At 36.6% G+C, this 26779-nt stretch overlaps 1 protein-coding gene across 11 annotated transcripts in view; it reads left to right on the top strand.

Annotated features, from left to right (window-relative positions):
- Window positions 1-26779, top strand: part of Nrf1 (nuclear respiratory factor 1) — a 145370-nt gene that overhangs the window by 55514 nt on the left and 63077 nt on the right. For 10 of the 11 annotated variants that reach the window (XM_063240746.1, XM_063240756.1, XM_063240757.1 and 7 more), the window contains 4 exons: window positions 9186-9341; window positions 10198-10429; window positions 15439-15553; window positions 19955-20081. In XM_063240746.1, the coding sequence (XP_063096816.1) occupies window positions 10207-10429; window positions 15439-15553; window positions 19955-20081 (465 nt within the window). In that variant the 5' untranslated portion in view covers window positions 9186-9341; window positions 10198-10206. The remainder of the gene's footprint in view (window positions 1-9185; window positions 9342-10197; window positions 10430-15438; window positions 15554-19954; window positions 20082-26779) is intronic. The other variant, XM_063240758.1, reaches the window with a different exon arrangement.

Below are 26779 nucleotides of genomic sequence, written 5' to 3'. Positions count from 1 at the left end.
CAGCTCAGAAATCACTTCTTTATTGAGGTCATAAGAAACCCACACTGCTGCTCAGCAGTGCTATGTAAGTAATTTCTAACAAGGGTATGTATTTTCTTTCCTCTGCATCAATCTGGGTCCAGATAACCACATTTCAGAGGTTAACTCTAGGATTTGGTCACACAGGTGTTAGAAGGCTGAAAGAAGAAAAAGTAGGCACTGAGCTAATCCAAACAGGAAGCAGCTAACACCCCTAGTCTGGGAGTACAGGGCCACAATACAGCTGACAGGCTGACCAGAGAGGAACGCCCTGTAGCTAGTGCTACAGCTGACGGCTGACCAGAGAAGAACGCCCTGCAGCTTGTGCTCAACCTTTGGGGAAGAAGCTGGGGGAGAAGCAAGGGTGCAGCTGGAGTGGAAGAGCAGCTGTCCCCTGGTACCTGAGTAATGCTGCTAGGAGTGAAAGCAGCAAGGAAATAGCATCTCTCCCTCTTGAGCTCCCCATAGAAAACCTTTGCATGAGTCCTTAGGCTGACTTTGAACTTATAGTGATCTTTCTGCCTTAGCCTCTTGACTTCTGGGATTACAGAATGCTTGGTTCTTAGAGACTTTATGTACCCAAGTCCTGCTTTCAGTGAGCTTATTATATTCATGAAACTATATACCCATCTTTAAGTCATTATGAAGTTACATGGTAAAGCTGATTACATATTATAAAAGGCATCATTATTAACCAGACTGTTGAGTTATTATAAATTTAATTATTTATAAGTTTAAGGGGCTGGGGATTTAGCTCAGCGGCATAAGTGCCTGCCTTGCAAGCAGGCGGTCGTGAGTTCGATCCTGGGTACCGATAAAAATGAAAAAGACAACAAAACAAAACAAGTTTAATCAATGTATTGGGGTAAAAAATATTGTGTGATTATAGTCATATCAACTTCTGAGCCTGGCATGGTGGTTCATACATGTAATCCTAGCACTCTGGGGCCTGGGCCAGGCATATAGGAAATCGAGGCAGCCTGGGCAAATTAGTGAGACTGTGTGTCTGTCTCTAAATAGAAAGGGTTGGGGATGTAGATCAGTACAAGACCATAGGTTCAGTGCTATAAAAGCAAGGATACCTCTAGGACTCCAAAATGTATGTACTATTTTTCTTAATTTATCAAACTTAGACCTTGCTTACTTCCTTCTGTGAAATGTAAGGATTATTAGTTTATAGTAGTCCTTCATTTCCCCCTCTGTTTTGTTGTTTTTTGAAGCAAAGTCTATTTGTTTAATCTCAGTCAGCCTTGAATTTACTGTATAGCCCAGGCTAACCTCGAACTCACAGTCCTGTTGCCTCAGTCTTCCTAGTGTGAGGATTATGGGTGCCTCTGCCCTGGGCTTTCCCTCTCTGTTTTTGATAGTTACCCTATAATATTAAATTCTTTTATCTCAGGAGTATTTTCTGTTGCTTCCCCTATTATCAGGAAAAGCACATATGTCTAGCTGTTCTTCTGCCTTTCCTTCTCTTCTTCCCACTCCTATCTCCTGATTTCTGTCAGACTTGTCTTTACTTTTACATCATCATATATTTTACATTCTGTTTCTCTCTTGCTGTCTCTCTCTTGTAGAACCCAGTCATATGAGGGGACAGTTTTTGTCCCTATAAGTCTCATATCACTCTTTCAAAGAAAATGTTCATGATCAAATGGCTTCTTCTAGTCTTTTTTTCTTTCTTTTCTTTTTCTTTTTCTTTTCTTTTTTTTTTGGTGCCGGGAATCAAACTCATGACCTCACACTTGCCAGGCAGGCGCTTAAGCCACTAGCTAAATCCCCAGCCCCAGCTTCTTCTAGTCTTAAGGTCCATTTTTACTCAGAATTAAGCCACATTTTACCTTGCTTCTGTTTGCACTCTTTTGTAGTTTTTTTTTCCTGTTGTGCAATTTTGATCCCTTTACTGTGTGACAAGAAGCAAACCCCACTGATGACTTTAGGGTTTTTTATTCTGTTGAGTATAATTTCTATAGATATTTGAGAGTCAAAATATATCCAAAAATGTAAATTGGGCCTCTCTAGGTTTTCCTGTAGACATAGGCTTAGTTTGAGATTTTCTCTTGGGCAGTTTGTAGTTTTTCTTTTGATACGATAATGTTATTGATTGGACTAATGCTTTCTTTTACATTTAGTTATACTTTGATTAGTTTTCCTGGCCTGTTGTTCTTTCTACTTTGATTTTTAAAATATCTAGCTCTTAATTTCATCCATTGTGTGTGGATTAGATTAAATTTAACTCCCTTGGACATTTCCTCTGAATTCCAGTAGCTCCCCAGGTATTACTGACCCTGAATATTAGGTGCTCTGAGCAGTTAGTTCTTTTCTAGTACTCTTCCACTGTCTATGGTCCCATTCTAATTGGTCTAGAAGAGCAAAAGTAGAAACTGCGTATCAGATTACTCCCATCAGCCTGATGGGAGTTCAGGCTGAGAAAAAGACTTTCATAATATTGTAACCATGATAGTAATTGAGGAAATGATTTCTTGAGAAAATGATGTGTTGACTAATTTGTTGGACACTGCTAGCTCAGGTAGGCTAGAAAGATAAAGAAGGCTTTTTATTTGGATGATTGCATGGTGCATGAGTACTGTCACCTTACTTCTCACATCAGTTCATAAGAATTCCTGTCAGCTCCACCTAGGCCCCCAGCCACCACAGTGCTGGGCATGGAACCCATTTATGCTGGTCAAGCACTGAGATAATAGCCTAGCTGTGGGCCTATTTTATACATTTATCGAGAAATTATGCTGGAGGCATTGGTTTCCTGCTCTTTCTTTCTTTCTTTCTATCCTTCTTTCTTTCTTTTTTTGTCTTTTTGAAACGGGGTCTCACTATGCAGTTCAGGCTGGCCTTGAGCTCACTTTGTAGCCAGGCTGGTCTCTAATTTGCAATGATCCTCCCACCTAAGCCTCCTGAGTGCTGGGATTACAAGCCTGAGCCACCACACCCGGCTCCTGCAATTTCTTTATTCCTATAAGAAATGTATTTTAGTTGCTGGAGTTAATACAACATAGGGCTTTGTAGTGAAAATGTGCTGCCCATAATTAAGGAAACCATATCCTCAGAGACGGATATCTAATTTAAGAATAAATTGAGGCTCAGTGCCTGTGAGACTAACCTGATAATGAATCAGAAAGAATGGAATCACAAAGTCACATGAATTCTGACATCATTATAATTAATGTGCTGGGTATTATGTTCCTGACTTTATGTGGATCATTTCATTTAATCCTCACATCATCCTTTTGAAGTTAGATATTATCTTTTTTTTTCTTTTAAAAAAATGCTTAGAGGTTTTAACTAACTTGCACAGGAGTTTTGGTTATCTGGCTGTGCTGTTTTTTAAAATGCACAGTATCTAATATATTTTCACTTGTTCCCAATTCCCATCAGTTTTGCTAGCCAGAGAATCTGACTACTGATGGCCAAAAGCTAAAGTGCTTCGCTAAAATTGATTTAAGGGGAGTGGAGTGTGACATCTCCAGCAATATGTGCATGTCAGTCATAGTTGACTTTAGACAACTTGCTTAATTTATGATTTTATGAAAGTACTGAAAGCAGCATTTACAAATGTCTCATTCTGGCTCAGAAGCTAGAAGTACCTTTGTCTTTGCTTTTTAGAGTGTGCAGAATACAAATGGTTCGAAACACTGAGCAGTAGAGTGGTGGGGGGAGGTGGAAAGAGATGAAGCACTAGGCAGAAGTGAGGAGCCTATGAGGCAGACACTCCTATTGATTTATGCTGTGAACTGCATGCTGGAGCAGAGAATTGAAATCCATTATGCCAAGTGCACAGCTTCCAAATACCTTTGAAAAGCAGTTAGATGCCGCCTAATCCCAAATCATTTAAAAACAATTTTGAAGTACCCAGAATTCTAAAATGCCCTAAGTTATTTGCCTCATCCTCCAAGAACAGTGAGACAATGGGGGAAATAGCATTTTTATTGGTGTTTTCCTCTCGTGTATTATGTTTAATTGTGTGACTTGGTGTGCATATAAAATAAGTAAATATCTGGAGTCTAGGCTACATCTCTTGGTTATTCCAAAATAGGCACCAGGTTTAGGTATGAATGAAATAGAGCAACTGAAATATAGAATATCAGGTACCTTTTGTTTAAAAATTTTTTTAAATGCCACAATTTTAGACTTTTAGAAAAGTTGCAAGATAACAAAAAATTCTCATGTACATTTAGGTTTTCTTATCCTTTTCCTTTTTTTTGGTACTGGGGATTGAACTCAGAACTTCATGCCTGCCAAGCAGGAACTTCTGTCTGCTGAGCTAAAATTCCAGCATTTCTTTTCCTTTTTAAAGTCTCTATTAAATACATCCTCTTTTTAACAAGTTCCTTTTAAGAAATCCATTTGGAGAAAGAGTATTTGTTTTTTATGAAAGGATTTTGCCCCTCAGAGACACAGGGCTAGGGAGATGACCTGAAGCAGGAAAGTAAGTTTGTATGATACATGGCAGAGGGGTTCTTAATCTTTTTGGATTTGGGACCTTGTGGTTGTTTTATTTTGTAGTTAAAGTGAATCTTATTTTGAAATATAGAATATTCCTTGAGCTAATTGAGTAATCCCAAAGTACATAGTTACTGGGTTAGAAGGATGAGTTGTCATATGTTTAATGGTATGAGAGTGACAAACAGTTACAAGGTAGAGCAAGACAAAGATTGGAAATTTCACAGGAAAGTAAAATAGAATCAAATGCCTCAGATTAAAGCAAAGAATTTGATCACCTACATGGAAACAATTGATCTAAAAAGGAAAGTCAGCAAGATGGGGCTTAAGGAAGCAGTAACTCAGCAGTATAAAGGGTTTTAGAAATCCTCAAAATGGAAAATGAGACTTTTTAAATAGAGCAGAGTAAAAATAAGACTTTTGCATAGAAAACTATGTTCTTTTTACATGTAGCCATAAAAATCTTATTTCTGTATCTATATGGTTATCATTTTGGTAAACTTTAGATATGTAGTGCTATATATTATTATAGTCAAATTTCAAATTTTTGTATGTTTCTGTGAATTTATACTAATAGAGATATTAATGTACAAGTTAAACACTCAGTTTTTCAATATGGATCAAAATTTAAAATACATATATCCTTTCAAGCCAGTATTTAATGTTCAAAAATTTATTCTTAAAGCTACTATCAAGTAGTACATAAAAGTTTTTTATAAACATAAGAAACACTAGGTTTGTTCTTCAAGATTAGTCATTTATTCTTTGTATAGAATGCTATAAGGGATTTTTTAAAATTGTAAGTTGTGATAAAGTGTAAGATTTACTATCTTAACCATTTTTAGGCATATGGTTCAATGATATTGAGTATATTTATATTGTACGTGAGTTCTGTAGAACTCTTCATATTATAAAACTGAAACTATCCATAAGACAGCCCCTCTTTCACCTTTCTCCTCAGCCTTAGGCAACTACTTTTCTTTCTGTTGCTATGATTTTGATTGCTCTAACTGCCTCATATAAGTGGAATCATACAGTATTTCTCTTTGTGACTGACTTGTTTCCGTGAACAAAATATCTCTGACTCATTCACATTGTAGCATGTATCAGAATTTCCTTTTTTAGAAGCTAGTTTCAAAAAGACTGTATTTTAGAGCAGTTTCAAGTTTATAGCAGAGTTGAGTAAAGGTACAGATTTCTCAATACCCCCAACTCTCTTATACACACACTGCTTCCCTCTCTGTCAACATCCTACACCCAAGTAGTACATTTTTTCTAATAGTTGAGTCTACATTCATGTGTCATTTTCATCTAAAGGCTGTAGTTTATATGAGAGTTCCCTGTTGATGTTATATATTCTGTATATTTGAACAAATGTATAATGTCACATTCACCATTGTAATATTGTACACTGTAATTTCACTGCCCTGAAAACTCTAGTATGCTACCTGTTTATTTCTCTTTTCTCCAACCTGTAAATCACTGATCCTTTACTGTCTCCATAGTTTTGCCTTTTCTTGGTCATGTAGTTGAAATCATATAGTATGTAACATTTTCATATTTGCTTCTTTTATGTAGTAAGTCATTTAAAAGGTTCTCCTATGTCTTTTCATGGCTTAATAGGTCATTTTTTAGTGCTGAGTAGTATTTCATTTTCTGCATGAACAACACTTTTGTATCTGTCTGTTTATTGGAAGACATCTTGGTCACTTCCAAGTTTTAGCAATTGCAAATAAAGATCTAAAAACACCAGTGTGCAGATTTTCATATAGACTTAAAATTTAAAATTCTCCAGGTAAATACCAATGAGAATAACTGAGGATCATATATTGAGTATATTCAGTTTTTAAAGAAATTGCCAAATTGTCTTTGAAAGTGACTGTGCAATGAGCGAAAGTACCTATTACACATTTTTTTTTTTATTTAAGGAGAAAAGAAAAAAAAAACAGTGAAGGGGTACAAGTTATACAGATTTACAGAAGGAAAAAATGCGCAGTAGGAAATCACTAGTTAATGGATTACATATTGCCATCTTAGAAATAATTGTTCAAGTCACAAAATTAAAGCTTGTAGAGTGGAATTCCAACAATGATACTGCAAACAGTTCTGTTCCTATTACACATTTGTGATAGCATTTGATGTTGCCAGTGCTTTTTGTATATTTGCCTTGTTGAATTTTACCCATTCTTACAGGGTATAGTGTTGTCTTCTTATAGTTTTGATTTGCATTTTACAATGGCATGTGGTCAACATTTTTTAGATATTTATGTCAGTGTACCTTCTTTAGTGATATATCTCTTCAAGTCTTTTGTCCACTTTTAAACTGGGTTGATTCATTTTTTTATTGTTGAGTTTTAAGAATTCTTTATTTTAGGTAACAGTCCTTTACTAGATATTTCTTTTTTGCTAATATTTTCCCTAAGTCTGTGGGCTTGTGTCTCATTCTCCTGTTAGTATTTTTCACAGAATAATGATCTTTATTTAATTAAGTCCAGCTTATTCTTTCTTTTATGAATCTTGCTTTGGCATTTATTTAAAAGTTATTGCTATACCAAATGTTCTCTGTAGATTTTTTTCCCATGTTATCTTCTAGGATTTTTATTGATTTGCGCTTCACATTTAGCTATATCATTCATTTTGAGTTTACTTTTTTTTTTTTTTTTTTTTTTTTTTTTAATCTTTTTCCTTTTTATCGGTACCGGGGATGGAACTCACGACTGCCTGCTTGCAAGGCAGGTGCTTATGCCGCTGAGCTAAATCTCCAGCCCCTCATTTTGAGTTTACTTTTGTGAAGAATACAAGATCTGACCATGGCAGAGTTGCATGTGTGCCTATCTAGTCACAGCTACTGAAAGGCTAAAACAGTAGGATCACTTAAGCCTAGGAGTTCAAAGGTCAGCCTGTGGAAAATACCAGTATTCCATCCCCTCAAAGGAGGGCCTGTGTATTAACCTTTTCCTGTTAATGGATCAAAATGCTCAACACCTGAAAATTAAAAAGAGAAGAGATTTGACTTAATAGTTTCAGAGAGTTCAGTCCACAGGTGGCTAAGGTGGTCTAAGACAGAAATAGCGTGGTGAAAGGGCATGGCAGAGGAAAGCGGCTCAATCTATCACAGCCAGGAAGGGGAGAGAGGCAGAGGGGAAGGAGAAGGGGGGGGAAGGAGGGGTAAGAGACAGACAGACAGACAGACAGACAGGATAGACAAGGAGAAAGCAAAAACCATAAATAGATATATCCCTTCTAAAAGCATATGCTTCCCCAATGCACCTCTAATCAGGCCTGGGAAGAACTCATCAATGGATAACCCACTAATGAATACAGCGTTCCCATAATCTGGTCACTTTCCAAAAACCCTACCTCCAAATGCATGAGATTTTGACTACGTTTTAGAACTGAACCATACAGTATGTCTAGCTTTTTTTTTTTAATTGTGGATATACACTGGTTCTAGCACACATTTCAAAAAAGACTATATTTGCCAAGCTTTCATGTTGACTTTGTTCTTTTGTCAAAAATCAATTGACTATATTTAAATGGATCTATTTCTAGGTTCTCTGTCCTGTTGCATTGACTTAGTTATTTTGTGAATACCATACTGTCCTGATTACTGTAGGTTTCAAAGTCTTGAAATCAGCTTGTGTCAATCCTCTTACATTATTCTTCAGTATTCTCTTGACTATTCTGAGTCTGTTGCCTTTCCTCATAAACTTTATCAGTTTGTTGATATCCACAAGATAACTTTATTGAGATTTTCATTGGGATTATGTTGAATCTGGAGAAGATAAAAGAACTGACATGTTGACAGTATTTAGTCTTCCTATCCATAAATATAAAATATCTGTTTAATATTTTGTTTAAATAAGAGTTTTATATTTTATCTGTTTTAATAAGAGCTTTATAATTTATCTCATGTTTTTCATATTTTGTTAGAATTATCTTAGTGTTTCACTTTTTGGGAGTGGTGATGTAAATCATGTTATTTTGATATTAAATTCTGCTTTTCTTTGCTGATACACACAAAGACACTGACTTTTGTATGTTTACCTTGTATCATACAACTTTACTGTAATTGCTTTTGGTTCCAGGAGTTCTTTGTTGGTTCTTACAGATTTTTTTTTTTTTGTCTTTTTTTTTTTTTTTTATTGGTACCAGGGATCGAACTCACGACTGCCTGCTTACAAGGCAGGCGCTTATGCCGCTGAGCTAAATCCCCAGCCCCCATATTTTTATTCTTACAGATTTTTTAAAAAGGTATTCATGTCGTCTATTATCAAAGATAGTTCAGTTTCTTCCTTCCCAATCAAGATGCCATTTGTTTCTCCTCTTTTCTTTTTTCCTTCCCTTCCCTTCCCTTCCCTTCCCTTCCCCATCCCCTTCCCTTCCCCCTCCCCTCCTCCTTCCCCTTCCTTTTTCTTTCTTTCTTTCTTTCTTTCTTTCTTTCTTTCTTTCTTTCTTTCTCTCTTTCTCTCTCTCTCTCTCTCTCTCTCTCTCTCTCTCTCTCTCTCTCTTTCTTTCATTGCACTAGATAGGGCTGCCAGATCAATGTTGAAAGGAAGTGGTGAGAAGAAACATCTTTCTCTTGTTCCTGATTTTAGTGGGAAAAAAATTTGTCACCATTAAGTATAATGTTAGGTGTAAGTCTTTTGTAGATGTTGTCAAGTTAAAGACATTCCCCTTTATTCCTAATTTGCATTTTTTTCCTTTTTAAGGCCGAATAATATGTGGTATATATACACCACATTTTGTTTCCCATTCACCCATTGATGGACACTTGGTAGCTTCCACCTTTTGGCTATTGTGAATTATGCTGCTATGAACATGAGTATACAAATATCTCTTTGAGATCCTGCTTTCAGTTCTTCTGGGTAAGTACCAGAAGTAGAATTGATAGATCATATGGTAGTTCTACTTTAAATTTTTTGAAGAATCAGTATACAAAACTTTGTATACAAGAATGTTTACTGCGCTGATATTTTTAACAGCATTTGGAAGCAGCCTTCATCAGTAGGTGATTGGTTACATAAATCATGATATATCCATACAGTAAGTTTTCTTTACTTACTTAAAAAGGACCTGCCATGTATATTTTAACATGTCAAAAATGTCCAGATGTGTTATAGACAAACAGTATGTAGAACATGTACATTTTTTTAAGAATAATAACTTTTATAGAAGGGAAGGAATTTAAAAGTGTGGCAGGAGAGCAAACTTACTACTTTACAAATTACTGCATCATTTTAGGATTTGCAAGAAGCGCAGTTTTGTAGGCAGAAAAATTAATTTGAATAATTGTATTTTGGGGTAAAAACCTTTAGCTGTCATTTATCTTTGAGATACAAAGAAAATGTTAAGTATTTAATTTATTTACTAAGTGTTTTTGTCTCCACAATGTCAACTCCTAGTCACTGGTAAAGATACTTTAAGTATCTTTCATTGTTATATTTAAATATCTTTTTGTTGCTATATGTATCAAGGGAATTTATTGTTCTGTGATCTGACTGGAGCGGATTTCCATCAAAATGATTTTACATCAGGAAAATGTCTCATCGTTTTTATGTCATATTTGAATGATATTTTCTGTTTTCCATGGGTGTGGTGAGATAAGGGGGTAAGATCAGGAGCTTGTCAGAATTTCTCTGCTGTTGAAGAAAATACCTCTTGGTTTAGTATTATGTTACATTACCAACTGAGTCCTTTTCTTTTCCTTTTTTCCCCTGGCAGTGGATCTTCATGGAGGAACACGGAGTGACCCAAACTGAACACATGGCGACCATAGAAGCCCATGCAGTAGCCCAGCAAGTACAGCAGGTTCATGTGGCCACTTACACTGAGCATAGCATGCTAAGCGCTGATGAAGACTCTCCTTCTTCCCCTGAGGACACCTCCTATGATGATTCAGATATACTCAACTCCACTGCAGCTGATGAGGTAACAGCCCATCTGGCTGCTGCAGGTAATGCTTGACTTGGAACTACTTCCCTCCCCCACTCCTCCATTTTCTCTCTTCTCCCCTCCCCTCTTTTTTTCATTGATTGGTTGTATGAATACTGGATCATGTGTTTGAAAAGTGATTTATGGAAAGAATTTTGGACCTACCATAATGTCATTTTCATCTAGAGATAATTTTGTTTGCTTTGCCAGATGCCTGAGGGTACTAGCAATCTCAAATTATCTTAACCCAATTTTAAGTTTTGAGCAAAATGACTTATGCTGAGCTACATTTTAAATCATTCTATTTACGTTATATATTTAGCATCATGATGAGAAGACTTCATGTAAACTGTGCCTGGGTGGGTCTAGTGTTGTATAAGGAATATTTAGAAAAAGCTAGGCTGGAAGAATGGCCAACATGCTTTATTTTATTATTATTATTATTATTATTATTATTATTATTATTATTATTTTGGTAACAGGAGTCAAACTCATGACCTTGCACTTGCTAGGCAGGCGCTGTTCTGCTGAGCTATATTTTGCACCCTGCTACATTTTAAATATATGTGCTATATTTAAGGGGAAGAAGACAGCTGTGAAGAATAATCTTATTACTATGAGTTATCATCCACAGTGTAGTTTCTGGAATGCTAACTCTGGTGGTAGAGTGCTTGCCTAGCATATGTGGGTTCCTGGGTTCTATCCCTGTGCTACCAAATTTTTAAAAAAGCACAGTGGCAAAACACATGAAGTATTTTTTACATGATTTTGTGAAATTCTTTACATTTCCCAGAAGAGGGCACCCTAACATAATAAATCCAGATCTTTCCTATGAAGGAAAATGGTTTTGAGATGGATTTGCAGTGTTACTGTACTGTGTTGTCTCAGTGTTAAGGTTAGGAGATAGCTGGGATTACAGCTAAGTGGTATAGTGGCTGCCTAGTATGCATAAGGCCCTAGGTTTCATTCCCCAGCACCTCCTAACCCCTGCTGGGGAAAAAAAAGGAAAAGAAAAAGAAAAAAAGATCAGGGAAAGACTTCAGCCTAACATTTTTATTTACCTGAAGTGAAAACTGACACTCAACTGGTAGAAATGACTATTTCATTACTCAACAGCTATCAAGGGTTTGTAATACTGGATATAAATTCTATGAACAAGACAGCCAAGAGCTTGCTCCTGAAGGATTTTTTCAGTCCATCGGTGGGGGAGTAGATATAGTAAAAGATTTAAAAGTAACACAATGAAATGCAGTCCACAAGTACAATAAACAGTGTTGCAAAATAGTCAAACTACTTGACATCAATTATTGATGTGAATTTAGGAGACTTCTTAAGCAAAATTGAATTTAGACCTTTATTTTTTTTGAAGTGAGAAAGGATAGGATAATAAAGAAATGCAGAAAAAATTCACATGGTCCATAGTTACAATTAGTACTTTAAAAGTAATGTTTTGGTAAGTTGTCCAAAAGTAGAAAATACTTGACTATTTGAATATAAAAAATATGAAGACTGACGTGACAGACATACATGGCTTTGTCAGTTATTACCATTGTTTTGACATATTATCTCAAGCTTGGTTTGTTTTAAGAAACAAAAATTACTAATGTGGTTGAAACTTCCAATGTGCTGTTATTCTTTCTAATCTTGTACGTTTCCCTCCACTGAAGGAAAAGTGTTGGATTTTTTTCCCGCTCTCCTTTTACTGGAAATCAAACTTAGGACCTTGCACTTGCCAGGCAGGTGCTGTGCCACTGAGCTATATCCGTGGTCCAAGATTTGGATTTAGTCCTTATCATTCTCTTGCACTTCTTTATATATACATACATATATACATACATGTGTGTGTGTGTATATATATTTCCCCCCCTGTGGTTGCATATATCATTAAACATGTTTAGCATTGTTTTTCACCTTTTACATTTTAATGTTGTCACTCTAATCCTGCATTTCTGTGACATGTTTCTTTCATATAGCATTTTTCTAAGATTTATCCATGTTAATAATATTGATGTATTTTGGGGCTGGGGATTTAGGTCAGCGGCATAAGCGCCTGCCTTGCAAGCAGGCAGTCATGAGTTTGATCCCTGGTATCGATAAAAAGCAAAAAGACAAAAAAAAAAAAAATTGATGTATTTTAATTTTAGCTGTTATTTAGTATTGCATTCATTATCTGAATATCTTTTTTGATAGATAGCATTGTTTGCTGCTAAAGTTGCTGCAGATAATAATTATTTTGCATATTTTCTGGTCTACATGTGTGAATTTTCTGTGACCCAGAATAAATAAATGCACATATAACTACAATAATATCTACTCCTTTTTTTAGGAGATGTACTCTGTGATATAGCCTAGTTTATTCTATTTTATTAGAAAAACACTGCTCATGAATCACCAAAAAGTCACAGTTTGGTGTTTGTGAACACTACTTGAGGGTGCATACAGCAAGGGAATTAAAGGGCCAGAGACAGGCACATTTTCATCTTTACTAAATATTGCCAAGTATTTAGTATGAATTTACTGTATGTATGTATGTATGAATTTACCTTCCTGCAAACAGTATACTAGAATGCCTGCTGTTTTTCATCCACACATTTGTATCTGTCTTCTTCATTTTTGTCCATCTGGATGAGATGAAGTAATCTCAATGCAAACTTAGTTTGCATTTCTCTGAGCTAGAGTATTTTTCCGTGTGGAAAGTCCATAACATATTTTTGATGTTTGATCTGTTATTTTCCACCTCCATCTACTGATACAAAAAGGTGATTATGAACTTTGCAATTTAGTTGTATTGGTTTAATTATTTATTCATGATCCAGTTCCACACTTTTAAAAATGATTATAGCTTTATAGTGATTATTTAATATGTGGTTGGATGAGTGTTCCTCCTCTTCTGGTTCTTAGTGTTTTCTAAGTTGTTCTATTTGTTCTTGGCCATTACATTTCCCTTTAAATGTTAAGATCACCTTATCAAGTTCACAGAAACCCTTATTAAAAGTTTCATTTGAATCGTGTTGAATTTATAATTGATAAAATTAGGCAGCTTTGTTCATAATAATCTCAACCTAGAAATAGCCCAATTGTTCATCAATAAGATAATGAATAAGCAAGTTGTTTTGTCTGTACAATGGACTATCAATAGAACAACATGGATAAATTTAAAAATATTATTCTAAGTGAAAGAAACCCTACTGAAAATAATATATAAAATGTAATTCTGTTTATTTGAAATTCTAGAGTAGGAAGACTTAGCAGAAAATGAAAAAAATAAAAATAGTATTCCTTTGGGAGGTAAGAATGATAATTGACTGGAAAAGGGCATGAAATAACTTTCTGTGGGTATATCTTTGTAGAAGGTTGGGATTCATAAACACATATTATATGTTTAAAAAATCAAACCAGATATAATGGTACATGCTCATAATTCCAGCTCTTGGGAGGCGGAGGCAAGAGGATTGCCATGAAAGGGAAATTTTGGGCTGGGGATTTAGCTCAGTGGCATAAGTGTCTGCCTGGCAAGCTTGAGGTCATGAGTTCAATCCCTGGTACTGCAAAAAAAAAAAAAAAAAAAAAGGAAGTTTTGCCGTATGTGACACATGAATGAAATTCAGACATTGTGCTAACCAAAATAAGATACTCACAGACACAAATATTTCATGAATCTGCTTAGTTGAAGTGTGTAAATAGTCAAACTCACAGAAGCAAAGAACAGAGCAGTGGCTGCTAGGGTGTGAGAGGAAGGAGATATGTAGAGTTCAACATATCATTTCAGGGCTGGGATCTAGTTCAATGATAGAGTACTTGTCCAGCATATGAAAGGCCCTGATTCAATCCTTAGCCCTGGAAAACAAAACAAAACATTTCAGTTATATATAATACGTAAGTGGTATATTCTTAGCACAATTTTATAAAATGTTGGAAGGAAAATGCATCAATTTTTCCCTATTAGCAGTTTATGATGGGAAAGAAATAATCATATATTTTGGGTTATATTTAAGTCAGACTAATACTTCAATCAGTATGTACAGAAGCTAATCTAGGTTTACAGGAAAGTTTAATTCAACCACTTAGCATATACATGCTGATATAAATGGAACAATTAAATTTAATTTTGATTTAAGCCATTTAGGGCTGGGGATTTAGCTCAGCAGGCATAAGCACCTGCCTGGCAAGTGCTGGTCATGAGTTTGATCCCTGGTACCAAAAAGTTAATAAATAAATAAAACAAAGAAATCCTCCGATGATCATTTAAGCCATTTATAGGGTTCACCATTTAGCATAGAGGTAAAATGCCTTTTTTAAAAAAGAAAAAAATGTGTTTGATATGTTGATCCCACATATCAGAGTCAATATTATAGTTCCTTACCCATCATTTACCCTTCAAAAAATGTCATTGTACGTTAGTTTCAAGGCAAACCATCCAACTTTTGTTAACATTTTCTCCATAGAATAGGAAAGTTTTCGTCACTTTTCTGCCAAAACATTTTCATCAACTTGACTTTGTGGTCAGCATCTCCATTTTTGGCACATTTCCCAGATATGCAAGAAAAGTTTTCCAGTTAAGATACTATTCTTTTAGATACCCCTCTTGCAAGTATTGTTGGAGTTCCAAGAGTGACTGGTTATCTTTGAGTGTCTTAACTGGCACTGTCTTGGAGTAATGGGAAAGAGGGGCTCAAGAATGGAAACGAATTTGAAACCAGTAACTTGTTTCAGTTTTGGCAAGCTTTTTTCTGAATGCTGCAATTGTTCCTAGCACCTATAAGAATATTGCCATAACAGTATGGGCATGCTGGCAAAACAGAACAGCAGCATTATACAAAATGCAAGCTGGTGTGTGGTGGGGAAGTGTAAATCATTTGCTTTTTAAAAAGAATGCCTAAGTTTTATTGGTAAATCACAACATGATACAAATGAAACCATGTGTATTCACTGACAGCATACTCAAAAAGAAAAGCTACCTTTTAAATGTCTTTGTGTTCTGTCTGGTGCAGTTGCAGGCTTCTGCCTAATCTCAGCACATACTTATTTCAGGTCCTGTGGGAATGGCTGCTGCGGCTGCTGTGGCAACAGGAAAGAAACGGAAACGGCCTCATGTGTTTGAGTCTAATCCATCTATCCGGAAGAGGCAGCAAACACGGTTGCTTCGGTGAGGGCTTCCTTATCTGTAGTGTTAGCATTCCTCAAATGCTTCATTGAATATATATTGTTAGATTCTTCAAAAACACCAGGCTGGAGTCTTCTATTACAGAGTTAGACTCTATTCTTAACAAAATTAAATAGAAGAAAATCTAGAAATATGATTTAGCAGATGAATAATATCACTAACTTGTTTGAAGAAAATTTCTATACATGCTGTGTACCAGGTGTTATTCTAGACATTGGTAACATAGCGGAACAGCAAATTCCATGAAAGAGTTTATTTTCTGAGAAAGGGTTGAAGAAAGCAGACATCTGCTGTGTCAGATGATAAATATTATAGAAAAAAATAAAATGGAATAGGAAAGCATGAAAATCAGGAGGTGAACGCATGTAGTAGTTTCTTAATAGGGATAGTCTTGGAAATCCTTTTTGATAAGGCAACCTTGAATAAAGACCTGAAGGAATGACTGTTATGGCATGTGTCTAGATGTCCCCCCCAAAGCCTCCTGTGGTCATAGGTGGGACTTTACAGAGGTGGCTAAATCTAGAGTGTATGATGCTGAGATTAAGAGTGTGAATACTAAATTAGTCTACCAGCTGGTTTAGTTTAGTTTGGGGTGTGTGTATAATGGGAAGGCCCACCCTTGATTTGAGTACCAGAAAGGTTTAAAGATGCTGCCTGAAGAAGCAGCCCTAGAATTCCTTAAGCTGTACCTCATGGGATGGGAGATTCTGGTCAGAGCTCAGAAGACCAGAATGCTGATAGAATGCTGCTGGTAAACACTGGTTTCTACTGGGAAGAAAGATTACACTGATTGTTAGACTCCAGGACAGTATGGCTTGGCAGAAAGTTTGTCTACATACATTTTGGTCATGTTTATCGTGTGCCATAGTACATTGGAAGTATTTAACTTTTTTTTCGTTTGTACAGGGGCTCCCAGCTAAGAATTTACCTTGAATCGCAGAGACTTTAGATTTGGACTTTTAAGCAATAACTGAAGCTGTTAGGACATTGGCAACTCTTGGTGATGGGCTAAATCTGTATTGCATAAAGAGATGTCTAGTCTGTGGAGGAGAACAGGGACAGAATGTTATGGCTTGTGTCTAGATATCCTCCCAAAGCTTCATTCATCATAAGTGGGGCTTTTCAGAGGTGGTTGGATCTAGAGTGTAATGCTGGGATTAAGGGTGTGTGATTACTAAATTATTCTACTGATTGGTTTGGCATAGTTCTGGGTGTGGACCTGGGAAGGTCCATCCTGGATGTAAGTGTTACCAACGTGTAGCATGGAGAGACTTCAAAGGACAGAAAGATGGCTGCTGTTGTCACTTGCAGCTTCTTTGCTACTTTGCCTTCTTCTGCCTGTTGTGAACTGTTCTCTTTTGTGATGCCTCTCTGCCATGCCACCCTGCTTTGGAGCTAGCCAACCCTGAACTGAAACTTCTGCAAACTGAGCTGAATAAACCTTTCTTCCCTTAACTTTGGATGCTGGATATTTTACCTCAGCAATGAGAAAAGTAATTGTGGCAGTGACCATATGGATGCCGAGAGGAAGAACATTGCAGGGAGTGAGAACATTAAAAGCCCAGGCTCTACAGTTGGTATATGGTAGTCACGTTAGAGAATTGTTGTCCTCAGTATTTGCAATAGAAACATTTAATGTAGGACACAGAAGTTTATAAAATTAGCTGACTGTATCCACCCACAGAGTCAAAAGTAGATCACAAGATACCACTCCTCACATTAGATATCTGAAGAATCCAGTTGAAGGCCTGGAGCCCACAACAGTGTTCCATACAAGTTCTATCAGGAGGCAGAGGATTCTGCCACTGGAGGGTCTGCATCAGAAAGCCCAAGGGCAATGTTGGAGGCTAGAGAATCTGTGCCAACAGGCCAAAAAGCCCAGTGCTGAAAGTTGAAGAATATGTGTGAAAAGCCAAGAGGTGACCTCCAAAGCAAAGGTGAAGACTGGAGCTCCTCCAAAGAGAACAGCAGCCATCCTTGGCAATGGTGAGGACCGGAGCTCCTCCAAAGGAAGAAAACAGCCAAAGCTCTTTCAAAGAAAGAAGCTCTTCCAAGGAAAATCAGATGAAATCCTTCCCTCCCATGCATGTTTTATACTGTTCCAACAATAGTCTTCCTTAAGTGGATCTTCCATTCCCAGAACACTGCTAGCTCATGTCAGCTGAGTATTCTCCACTCATGTTGACAGCTGGTCAATTAACCACCACAAGAGAGCATGAGAGAAGATGTAGTCAGAACAATAGAGGATCATTAATTGATCCTATCCTCTGATGTCAGGGGTCTGACTCTTGCTGTGAGTAAGGTAGAAAGCAAGTGAATGCTTTTGACCAGAGTGATCATATAATCTGATACAAGTATTTAAAGAACCACTCAGGGGTTCGGTGTGTAGCTCAGTGGTAGAGCCCTTGCTTACCATGCACAAAGTGCTAGGTTCCATCTCAAGACTATAAGAAAAAAATCTGAATCACTCAGGCTAATGAATTGAGAATAGGCTCTGGCTGTACAAGAATGGAAATAGAGGAATTAGATAGTACTTCGGGCCAGAAACAGTATATGTCTTAAAACCAATTGTTAACAACAGAAGTAGTAAGAAGTGATCACATTCTGGATATATTTCAGACATCAACTTAATGTGATTTCTTGATGAATTGGATATGGAGCATGAGAAAAAAAAAAGGGGTAACCTTAAGATTTTTGGTCAGAGTTTACTGGAAGGCTAGAGATTGTGTTTGCTAGAGAAAGAGTAGGTATGAGAGAGGGTAGAGGCAGAATCAGTACTTCATTTTGGGGTGTTTTAAGTTTGTGATACCTCTTAACCATTAAGTGGCAATGCAGAATAAGCTGGATAAATGAGTCTGGAAGTCAAAAAAGAATTCTTGACTGAAACTATTATAAGTATATGGCTCATACAGCATTTAAAGCTGTGGGACTAGATGAATTCATCTAAGGAGTATTGTGTAGGCCTGAACAGCTCTGTCCTTTTGATGGTGGAGAGATGAAAGAAACTATCAAAGGAATCTCAGAAGCAACCAGTGGGCCTAGAGAAGAACCAAGAGTGTAGTGTCTTAGAAACCAAATGCGAAGAGTGTTTCAGGGAAGGTGTGTGGTCAGTCCTGTCGAACACTGCTTACAGCTTGAATAAGGTGCACATTGACCATTACATTTTGCAACATATAGGTCATGATTAAACTTGAAAACAGTTTTCTAGGGAATGGTAAAGGTGAAAGGAGTAGAGTGTCTTCAAGAGAGAATTGAGAAGAGGAATTGGAGACAATGAACATAAAACATTCCTTCAAGGAATGCTGCCAGAGTTCTTGTTTGATATGTGGTTCCTTGCTCACTACTACCTTAAAGCATGGACTGTATTCCCAGAAGAATTACGAAATTTATAACTTGAGGATAATCTTTTGTGACTGGAGAAGAACAGTGTTTCTGTTTCCTGCATTGTTGTAATCTCTTATCTGGGTTTGCCTTCTGTGTTTTTAGTTAGCTGTAGTCAAACATGGCCTAAAAATATTAAGTGAAAAATTTTCAGAATAAATACTTCATAGCCTTTAAATAACGTCATATATATTGTTATAATTTTCCTATTATTAGTTATTGTTAATCTCCTACTGTGCCTAGCTTATAACTAAAACTTTATTAGCAGTATCCATAGGGAAAAACGTGTATGTTTTGGCATCCAACATGTATATGTTTGGCATGTATATGTTTTGGACTTGGGACATACTTCTCAGAGATGGGGGTGTTGCTGCTGTCTTCTCATTCCATCCTCATTAGTATAAGTCTGTACGACTGTCAGTTGTGGCACAGTGAAAATCTGAACACAAAAACTTTTTTAAAATGTCAGTGAAAAATAAGCAATGATGGTATCAGTAAAAGAGGTTAGAAGCACATCATTTGAGTACTTCATAAACATGGAGATTATATAATGAAGTCTGTGAGAGAACATTTTAGCCGCATTCCTTATTAAGTACCAGGGGTTGGTCTTGGTAAAATCAGGAAGGAGGATAGTGGCTATATTCAAAGTTATCGTGACTACATCCTAGGGCAAAACCGCAGGAGACCCTTGTATCAGTGAGTGGCCGCTGGTCTTTAAGAGAAAAGTGTGTACATACTTCTACTGAAGAGGATAACACACTTCCACATGCCCCTTTTCATGTTTCAGGTAGCACGATGCATAGCTGATCTGTACCTTGTTGCCCCCTGATTGATGTGTTTTGAAATTTTGTTTTAGTTTTCTTCCTCCTTTTTCTTTTTCTCCATGAAATAAAGTGGATTTGGAAAAAAAAAAAAAGATTGTCTCAAGCTAAAATAAGTTTAACCTGTTTCTGCCACTGTAGCATGTCTTAATTGTTTTTATTTTTTTCCTTTCTGATTCAGGAAACTTCGAGCTACATTAGATGAATATACTACTCGAGTAGGACAGCAAGCTATTGTCCTCTGTATCTCACCCTCCAAACCCAACCCTGTCTTTAAAGTGTTCGGTGCAGCACCTTTGGAAAATGTGGTAAGTTAGAATGAAACAGTGTTTTAAACTGCCCTTGCCTTTGTGTGGGTCATTGTTGATCTTCTTTCCACTTTGGTAGTTAGTGCTTCCACCCTACCTTTGTCCGTGGATGGAAGATGGGGACTGGTTTTCAAAGCAGTTTATGCAGATAAAATCAAAAAGGATTATTACTATAATCAGATGTTTTACTTCACCAGATACAATGGAAAAAAGATAATGTTTTTGTCTGTTAAGAAATCAACGCAAGATTTTATAAAAAAATTACTGATTTACATCCAAAGCAAAATGCTAGCTCATTCAAGATATTAACCTTGTGAGACAAACTTGTGAATGTTTAATAATCAGATATTTGAGTTGCAAATATATAAAATTATGAATACATAAAACCTCTTGCATTTCATTAGAGAACTGAACATTGTTCTTCAATTTAGAAATATAGGGGCTGTGGGTTTAGCTCAGTGGCATGAGTGCCTGCTTGGCAAATGTGAGGTTGTGAGTTCAATCCCCAGCCCCCCAAAAATAAAAGACTTAAAAGAAATATATTTGAGTACTTTTTACTTTTAAATTAAATTGATTGATTGAGGTGGGGGCTCACTATGTTGCTCAGGCTGATCTCAAATTCATGGGCTCAAGAAATTCTTCTGCCTTAGCCTCTTGAATGCTGGGATTAAAGACATGTACCACTATATCTGTTTCTTAGTATTTCTTAATATGTTTGAGTCTTATTTTGAGTTTCCCCCAACAATTTCTGAGGTCCTAGAATTGCATTATATAATTAGGGCCTTTCCTTAAAAGAATATGGTAGAAGGCTTTTTGTTTCAGATGTGCCTAACAGGCAGCCATTATCTCACATCATTGATAAATATGAAATCTGAGCATGTCTTCTTTTCTAAAACTGTGCTGTGCTGGGTGTAGTGGTACAGTCCTGTAACCATAGCGCTCAGCAGGCTGAGGCAGGATTACCATAAGTTTGAGGCCACCCTGGGTTCCATAATGAGTTCAAAGCTTATCTGAAATATACAGCTAAAACCTTCTTGAAAAAACAAATAAATAATACAATTAAAATTTAAAAAGTGCTGCTACTAAGAAGAATGATAATGGGATCTATGAAAGACTCAACTAGAAGACACAAATACCTCTGACAATTACTGCTGAAAAATCCAAGTAAAGTTTTGAGAAACTGCTGATTTCCTTCATATAGTACAAGAAGGTATTGTCTCTACAAACAAAATCCTAAGATAAAGCAGTGATTATTTTACTGTTAACCAATATTTAGATAGGTTAAAAATGCAAATACAAAAAAATTTGAAGCAGAACATATTTTCTAGAACACTAAAGAGAGAAAAGAAAAAGAAGAAAACCACCACAAAGTCTGTATACAAAAAGATTAAAAAAAAAAAAAAAAAAAAAAACGGGGCTGGGGGTTTAGCTCAGTGGCGTAAGTGCCTGCCTTGCAAGCAGGCAGTCGTGAGTTCGATCCCTGGTACCGATAAAAACAAAAAGACCAAAAAAAAAAAACAAAAAACCACAAACAGAAGGAATTAACACATACATACACAGTCATAAATTATAAAACACTTTAATACAAGTGACACCAGGTGTGGTAGCACATACCTGTAATCTCAGCACTTGGGAGGATGAGGCAAGAGGAGGATCACTGTATGTTGGAGACCATCCTGAAGTACATGGTGAGACCCTGTCTCAAAAAAACAAATATAAGTAAATTGAATGGGTGAATGAATAAACAAGACCAGTTAATTCTGTTTGTAAATCACCACGTGTGGTGGTTCATACCTATAAGCCTTTTGGGAGGCTGAGTCAGGAGGATCAGATAGTCAAGCATAGCCTTGGTGACTGAGAGACTTTGTCTCAAAAAAAGAGGCTAGGAATGTTACTTAGCACAAAGGCCTAGGTTTAATTCTCTGTTACACCCTCCTCCAATTCTGTTGAAAATTATAAATATGGATAATTTAAGGTACTCCATTAAATGCAAAGATATTCTTTCAGATTATATCTATTCAATTTATATGACAGATAGCCATGAAGAAAGGTTAAAGTATCCACAAATGACACTGTCAAGAGAGGAAAAAGCAGCAGGTGTGGTGGTGCACACTATAATTCCAGCACTCAGGAGACTGAGGCAGAAGTAGCACCTTGAGTTTGAGGCCAACCTGGGCTATCTAATGAACTCAGGACCAGCCTGAGCTACATATCAATATCCTGTCTCAAACAAACAAACAAAAACAAAACAAAACGGAAAAAGCAACACACAGAATGGGAGAAAATAGTTGTAGATCATATATCTAATTTAAAAAAAGAACTTATATCAACAATATATAAAGAACTCTTACATATACCCAACCCAATTTAAAAATGGACATAAATTTGAATAGATAGGTACTTCTCCAAGGAAGTCATAGGAATAACCAAAAAGAAAATGAGCACTATATACTACATATCATTATTATTTATCATTAATAAATACATTTTTATTTTTTTCTTTTTTTGGGGGGGGTACCAGGGATCGAACTCAGGGACTCGCACTTGCCAGGCAGGTGCTTATGCTGCTGAGCTAAACCCCATCCCACAAGTTTTTATTTTCATTTTCCTAATGACTAATAAATAATGATAAAGAATCATTAGTTATTAAGGAAATGAGAATCAGAACTACAGCGAGAAGATTTCATCCCCCTACAATAACAGCACCACTCTTCATAGCAAAATCTGTCTTATTGCTGGAATACAATGTGCACAACCCACAATAAAAAGGAGGTTAATTTGGCTCCTAGTTTGTATAGAATTTATTCCATTGTTGGCTGGGTCTTAGGCAGGGTGGCAGCACAAAGGGAGCTGCTGGTGGCATTGCAGTGGGAAGTGGAGAGAAGGTGACAGAAGAGTGGGGAAGAGATACACCCCTGCAGGCCATGCTGCAGTGACCTCTCCATTGCCCAGGCTTCACCCCACAGTTTCACATTTAGCCCTAAACTCATCAGCAGATGAATCCACTGATGAGTGTTTCAACTCCATGATCCAGTCATCTCCCCAAAGTTCCACCTGTGTGCACATGAGACTTTGTGGGGGGACACATCTAGATATAAACCTTAATAGTGAGGATGTGAAGAAGTTACGCATTGCTGTTGAAATTATGAAATAGTGTAGTTTCTTTGGAAAGTAGTTTGGCGTTTCTCAGAATGTTAAAAGTAGAATTATCATTTGACCCAGCATTTTACTCCTAAGTTATACTCAAGAGAACTCAAGACCTGTTCACACTCAAACTTGCATACAGTGTTCATAGCAGAATTAGTCACAGTAGTCAAAAAGTGGTGACTACCCAAATGTCCACCAATGGATGAGTGAATAAAAATGTGCTATAGCTACTCAAGAATGAACTATGGAAATATACTGTATTGTGGATGAACCTTGAAAACATTGTGCTAAGGAAAGAACCTAGTCACAAAAGACAAGATATTTCCCCAACATTACAAAAACAAATAAAGATGTGATTGTATTTAGATGCATTGTAGCAAATCTGTATACATTGTAGATTTGTAGTTGTTAGGAGTTTGGGAAAACGGAGGGAAGAATGACAGTGACAGGCAGAAGATGCAAGATTTCTTTAGTAGAGGATAAAAATGTTCTAAAATGATAATTGTGGCGGTGATTGTAGGGCTCTCTGATACACTGAATTGTACACTTTATTTTATTTTTTTGGTACCGGGAATTGAACTCACAACCTCAGCATTTGCCAGGCAGGTGCTTACGCCATTGAGCTAAATCTCTGGGTTTTGAATTGTACTCTTGAACTAAATGGTTTGATAAATTGAATAATGGCCCCCAAACGTAACCCTGGTCCTAACCCTGGAATCTGTGAATTTTACTCTGTGTGGTAAAAAGGAATTTTGCAGACATGGTGAAATTACAAATCTCAAAATGGGGAGATTAAGTAAGTCCTAAATATAATCACAAGTATCTTTATAAGAGATAGATAAAAGGAAATTGATATGTAAATATTATGTATTGGTGGATATAAAAAGATACCTACCAGGAAGAGTTGGGAACTAGGGTATACAGACTAAGCAGAAGCTAGACCAGGCAAGGGAACAGGCTCTTGCCAGAGTCTCCAGTCAACCAGCAGCCTTGACTTTAGATCAGTAAAACCAAAAAAATAGGTTTGTGTGGCTTTAAGCCATTAAATTTGTAAGTTGTGAAAGCCCTTAGGAAACATTGTACAGTTTATACCATCATGCAGAATAAAGCTTATCTCAGTAAAAAGATGTTACAGCTGGGTATGGTGGCACATGCCTGTAATCCCAGCACTTGGGAGACTGAGGCAAGAGGATCGCTGTGAGGTCGAGGCCAGCCTCAACTACACGGTGACACCTAGACTCAACAAAAACAAAAGCTGTTATAAGTGTTAAAAGTAGAGACAAAATTATGTCAGTAAAACATGCATTTTACCATTAATATGAGACAAAGCCAAATTTTCAAGGCAAAAATGTATTAATGGAGAACTAGAGGTCATTCCATATTAAAAATCAAGAGTTTTTGTTTTGTTTTGTTCCTTTTCTTGCCTTTTTTCAGACAAGTGCACTATGAAATTCTGGCTGGCCTTGAACTGACTTTGTAGCCCAGGCTAGCCTTGAACTCACAGTGATCCTAATGCCCTAGGCTCCTGAGTGCTGGGGTTATAGGATTACAGGTGTGCATCACCAACCATGTCCAGCCAAAGATCAGTATAAATTTATAATGAATCTTTTATGTATCAGTTATCATTAAATCAAAACATGTAGATCAAAAGTTAAAATTTAAGAAAAAAAATCCAGATTCGTAGTAACAGGCTTTAATATCTGCCAGAACAAGAAAGCAAAATATATGTGAGAATATAAACATCAGAATCAAGTTAGGAAGGTTATTATAAACTACTCATACACTAATAAATACATGGGAGAAATGAATGAGCAAACACACAGGAAAAAGTAGAGTTGTTAAATTTAAGAATTGGTTCTGTGACAGGTCTAATAAAATAGAAAAATTTACCATACTTAGCAAGAAAAATGAAGAAACCCCAGCCATGGACATAAGATGTAGCAGTCCTAGAGACAGTCCTGGGTCGGGGGGGGGGGGCACACACCTACTAAATAGTGAGATAATGGTTAATATTTTTAATGTATAAAGAGCTCTCAAATATCAATAAAGGGCCAGGTGTGGTGGCACACACCTGTAATCTGAGCACTCAGAAAGCTGAGGCAGAAGGAACATTGTGAGTTCAAGGCCAGCCTGGGCTAAATAGCCTGAACTACATAACAAGACCCCCTCTCAAAAAAAAACAAAAACAAATCAGTAAGGTATATGAGCAGGAAAATACAGAGACCCAAAGATACAAATTTGAATATGGATGAGATATTAGATGATCTTAAAAAAATTACTATTTTTGTAAGATATGGGGAATATAGTTCTATATAAGACCATCATTTTTTCAGGGTATATGCTAAAGTATTTAGAATTCAGTGCTTATAAAATATATTTTAAGTGGTCAGAGAAACATAATTGTTTATATGAGTGTAGATAACAGAAGAATCAAAATGTTTGCAATTACAGAATCTAGTTGGTGGGCAAAGAGGTGCTTATTTTTTTTAACTGTTCTTTCCACCTTTATATTTGAAAATTGTCATTTAGGGATTGTTTTACAAAGCAGGCTGGGGATTTAGCTCAGTGTCCGAAGTGACTGCCTGTCAAGTGTGAGGTCCTAAATTCAATCTCCAATACCAAAAAAAAAAAAAAAGAGGAGAGAGATTGTTTAAAAATACATACAGGAGGGGGTATAAATGACAAAGAAAATTTAAAGAAATGTGAATTTTACAACTGTGTTGCACAGTTCATGTTGGCAAAAATGAAAAAGATCTATAACCTGAAATATTGGCATGCCAAACAATTTAACTTGGTATTGTTTTCTAGAGGACAGGTTGATGACTAGTATTTTGAAAAGTGCCCAAACTGAGAATGGTGGTAAACCTCTAACATCTCAGCACTCTGGAAAGCTGAGGCAGGAGGACTGCAAGTTCAAACCCAACCTAGGCAATTTAGTGACTTAATGAGACCCTGTCTTAAATACAGTTACAAAAATGGCCAAGAATGCACTTCATTACCCAGTTCCACAAAAGAGAGAAAAAGCCCAAAATTAAACTTTTTAGCTACTTGAGTGTGTGTGTGGTTATACTAATGAAATAATCAGTTGAACAAAGATATGCTTAGAGATATTAGTTACACTGCTGTTTTTTTCTTTTGTGTTGGCTGAGGATTGAACCCAGCACCTTCACATTGATCCACATCCCCAGCCATTTATTTATTAATGTATTTATATACTTTTTATTTTTTGTCTTTTTGAGACAGGGTCTCACTATGTAGTTCAGGCTAACCTTGAACTCATTATGTAGTTTAGGCTGGCCTCAAACTCATGGCAGTCTTCCTACCTCAGTCTCCTGAGTGCTGGGTTTACAGGCACGCACCACTACATTTTATAGTACTCTCCAGTTTGTAATTAGGTACTTATCATTGTAACTATTTTAAAATTTATCTTCCCTACCATCTCAGTTTTTCCTTAGCACAGTGCCAGCAGACTACAAGCAAATAATAAATACAGGTACTTGTTGGATAGATAGTAGGGTAGAGGAGCTACCAGTTTCATGGTAGTGAAAATA

Source organism: Cavia porcellus, unplaced genomic scaffold (genome assembly GCF_034190915.1).
Source record: "Cavia porcellus strain 051 isolate PalLab524CR breed Dunkin Hartley unplaced genomic scaffold, mCavPor4.1 scaffold_2, whole genome shotgun sequence".
Taxonomy (NCBI): Eukaryota; Metazoa; Chordata; class Mammalia; order Rodentia; family Caviidae; genus Cavia; species Cavia porcellus.
This window is presented reverse-complemented; position numbering and strand designations above follow the sequence as displayed.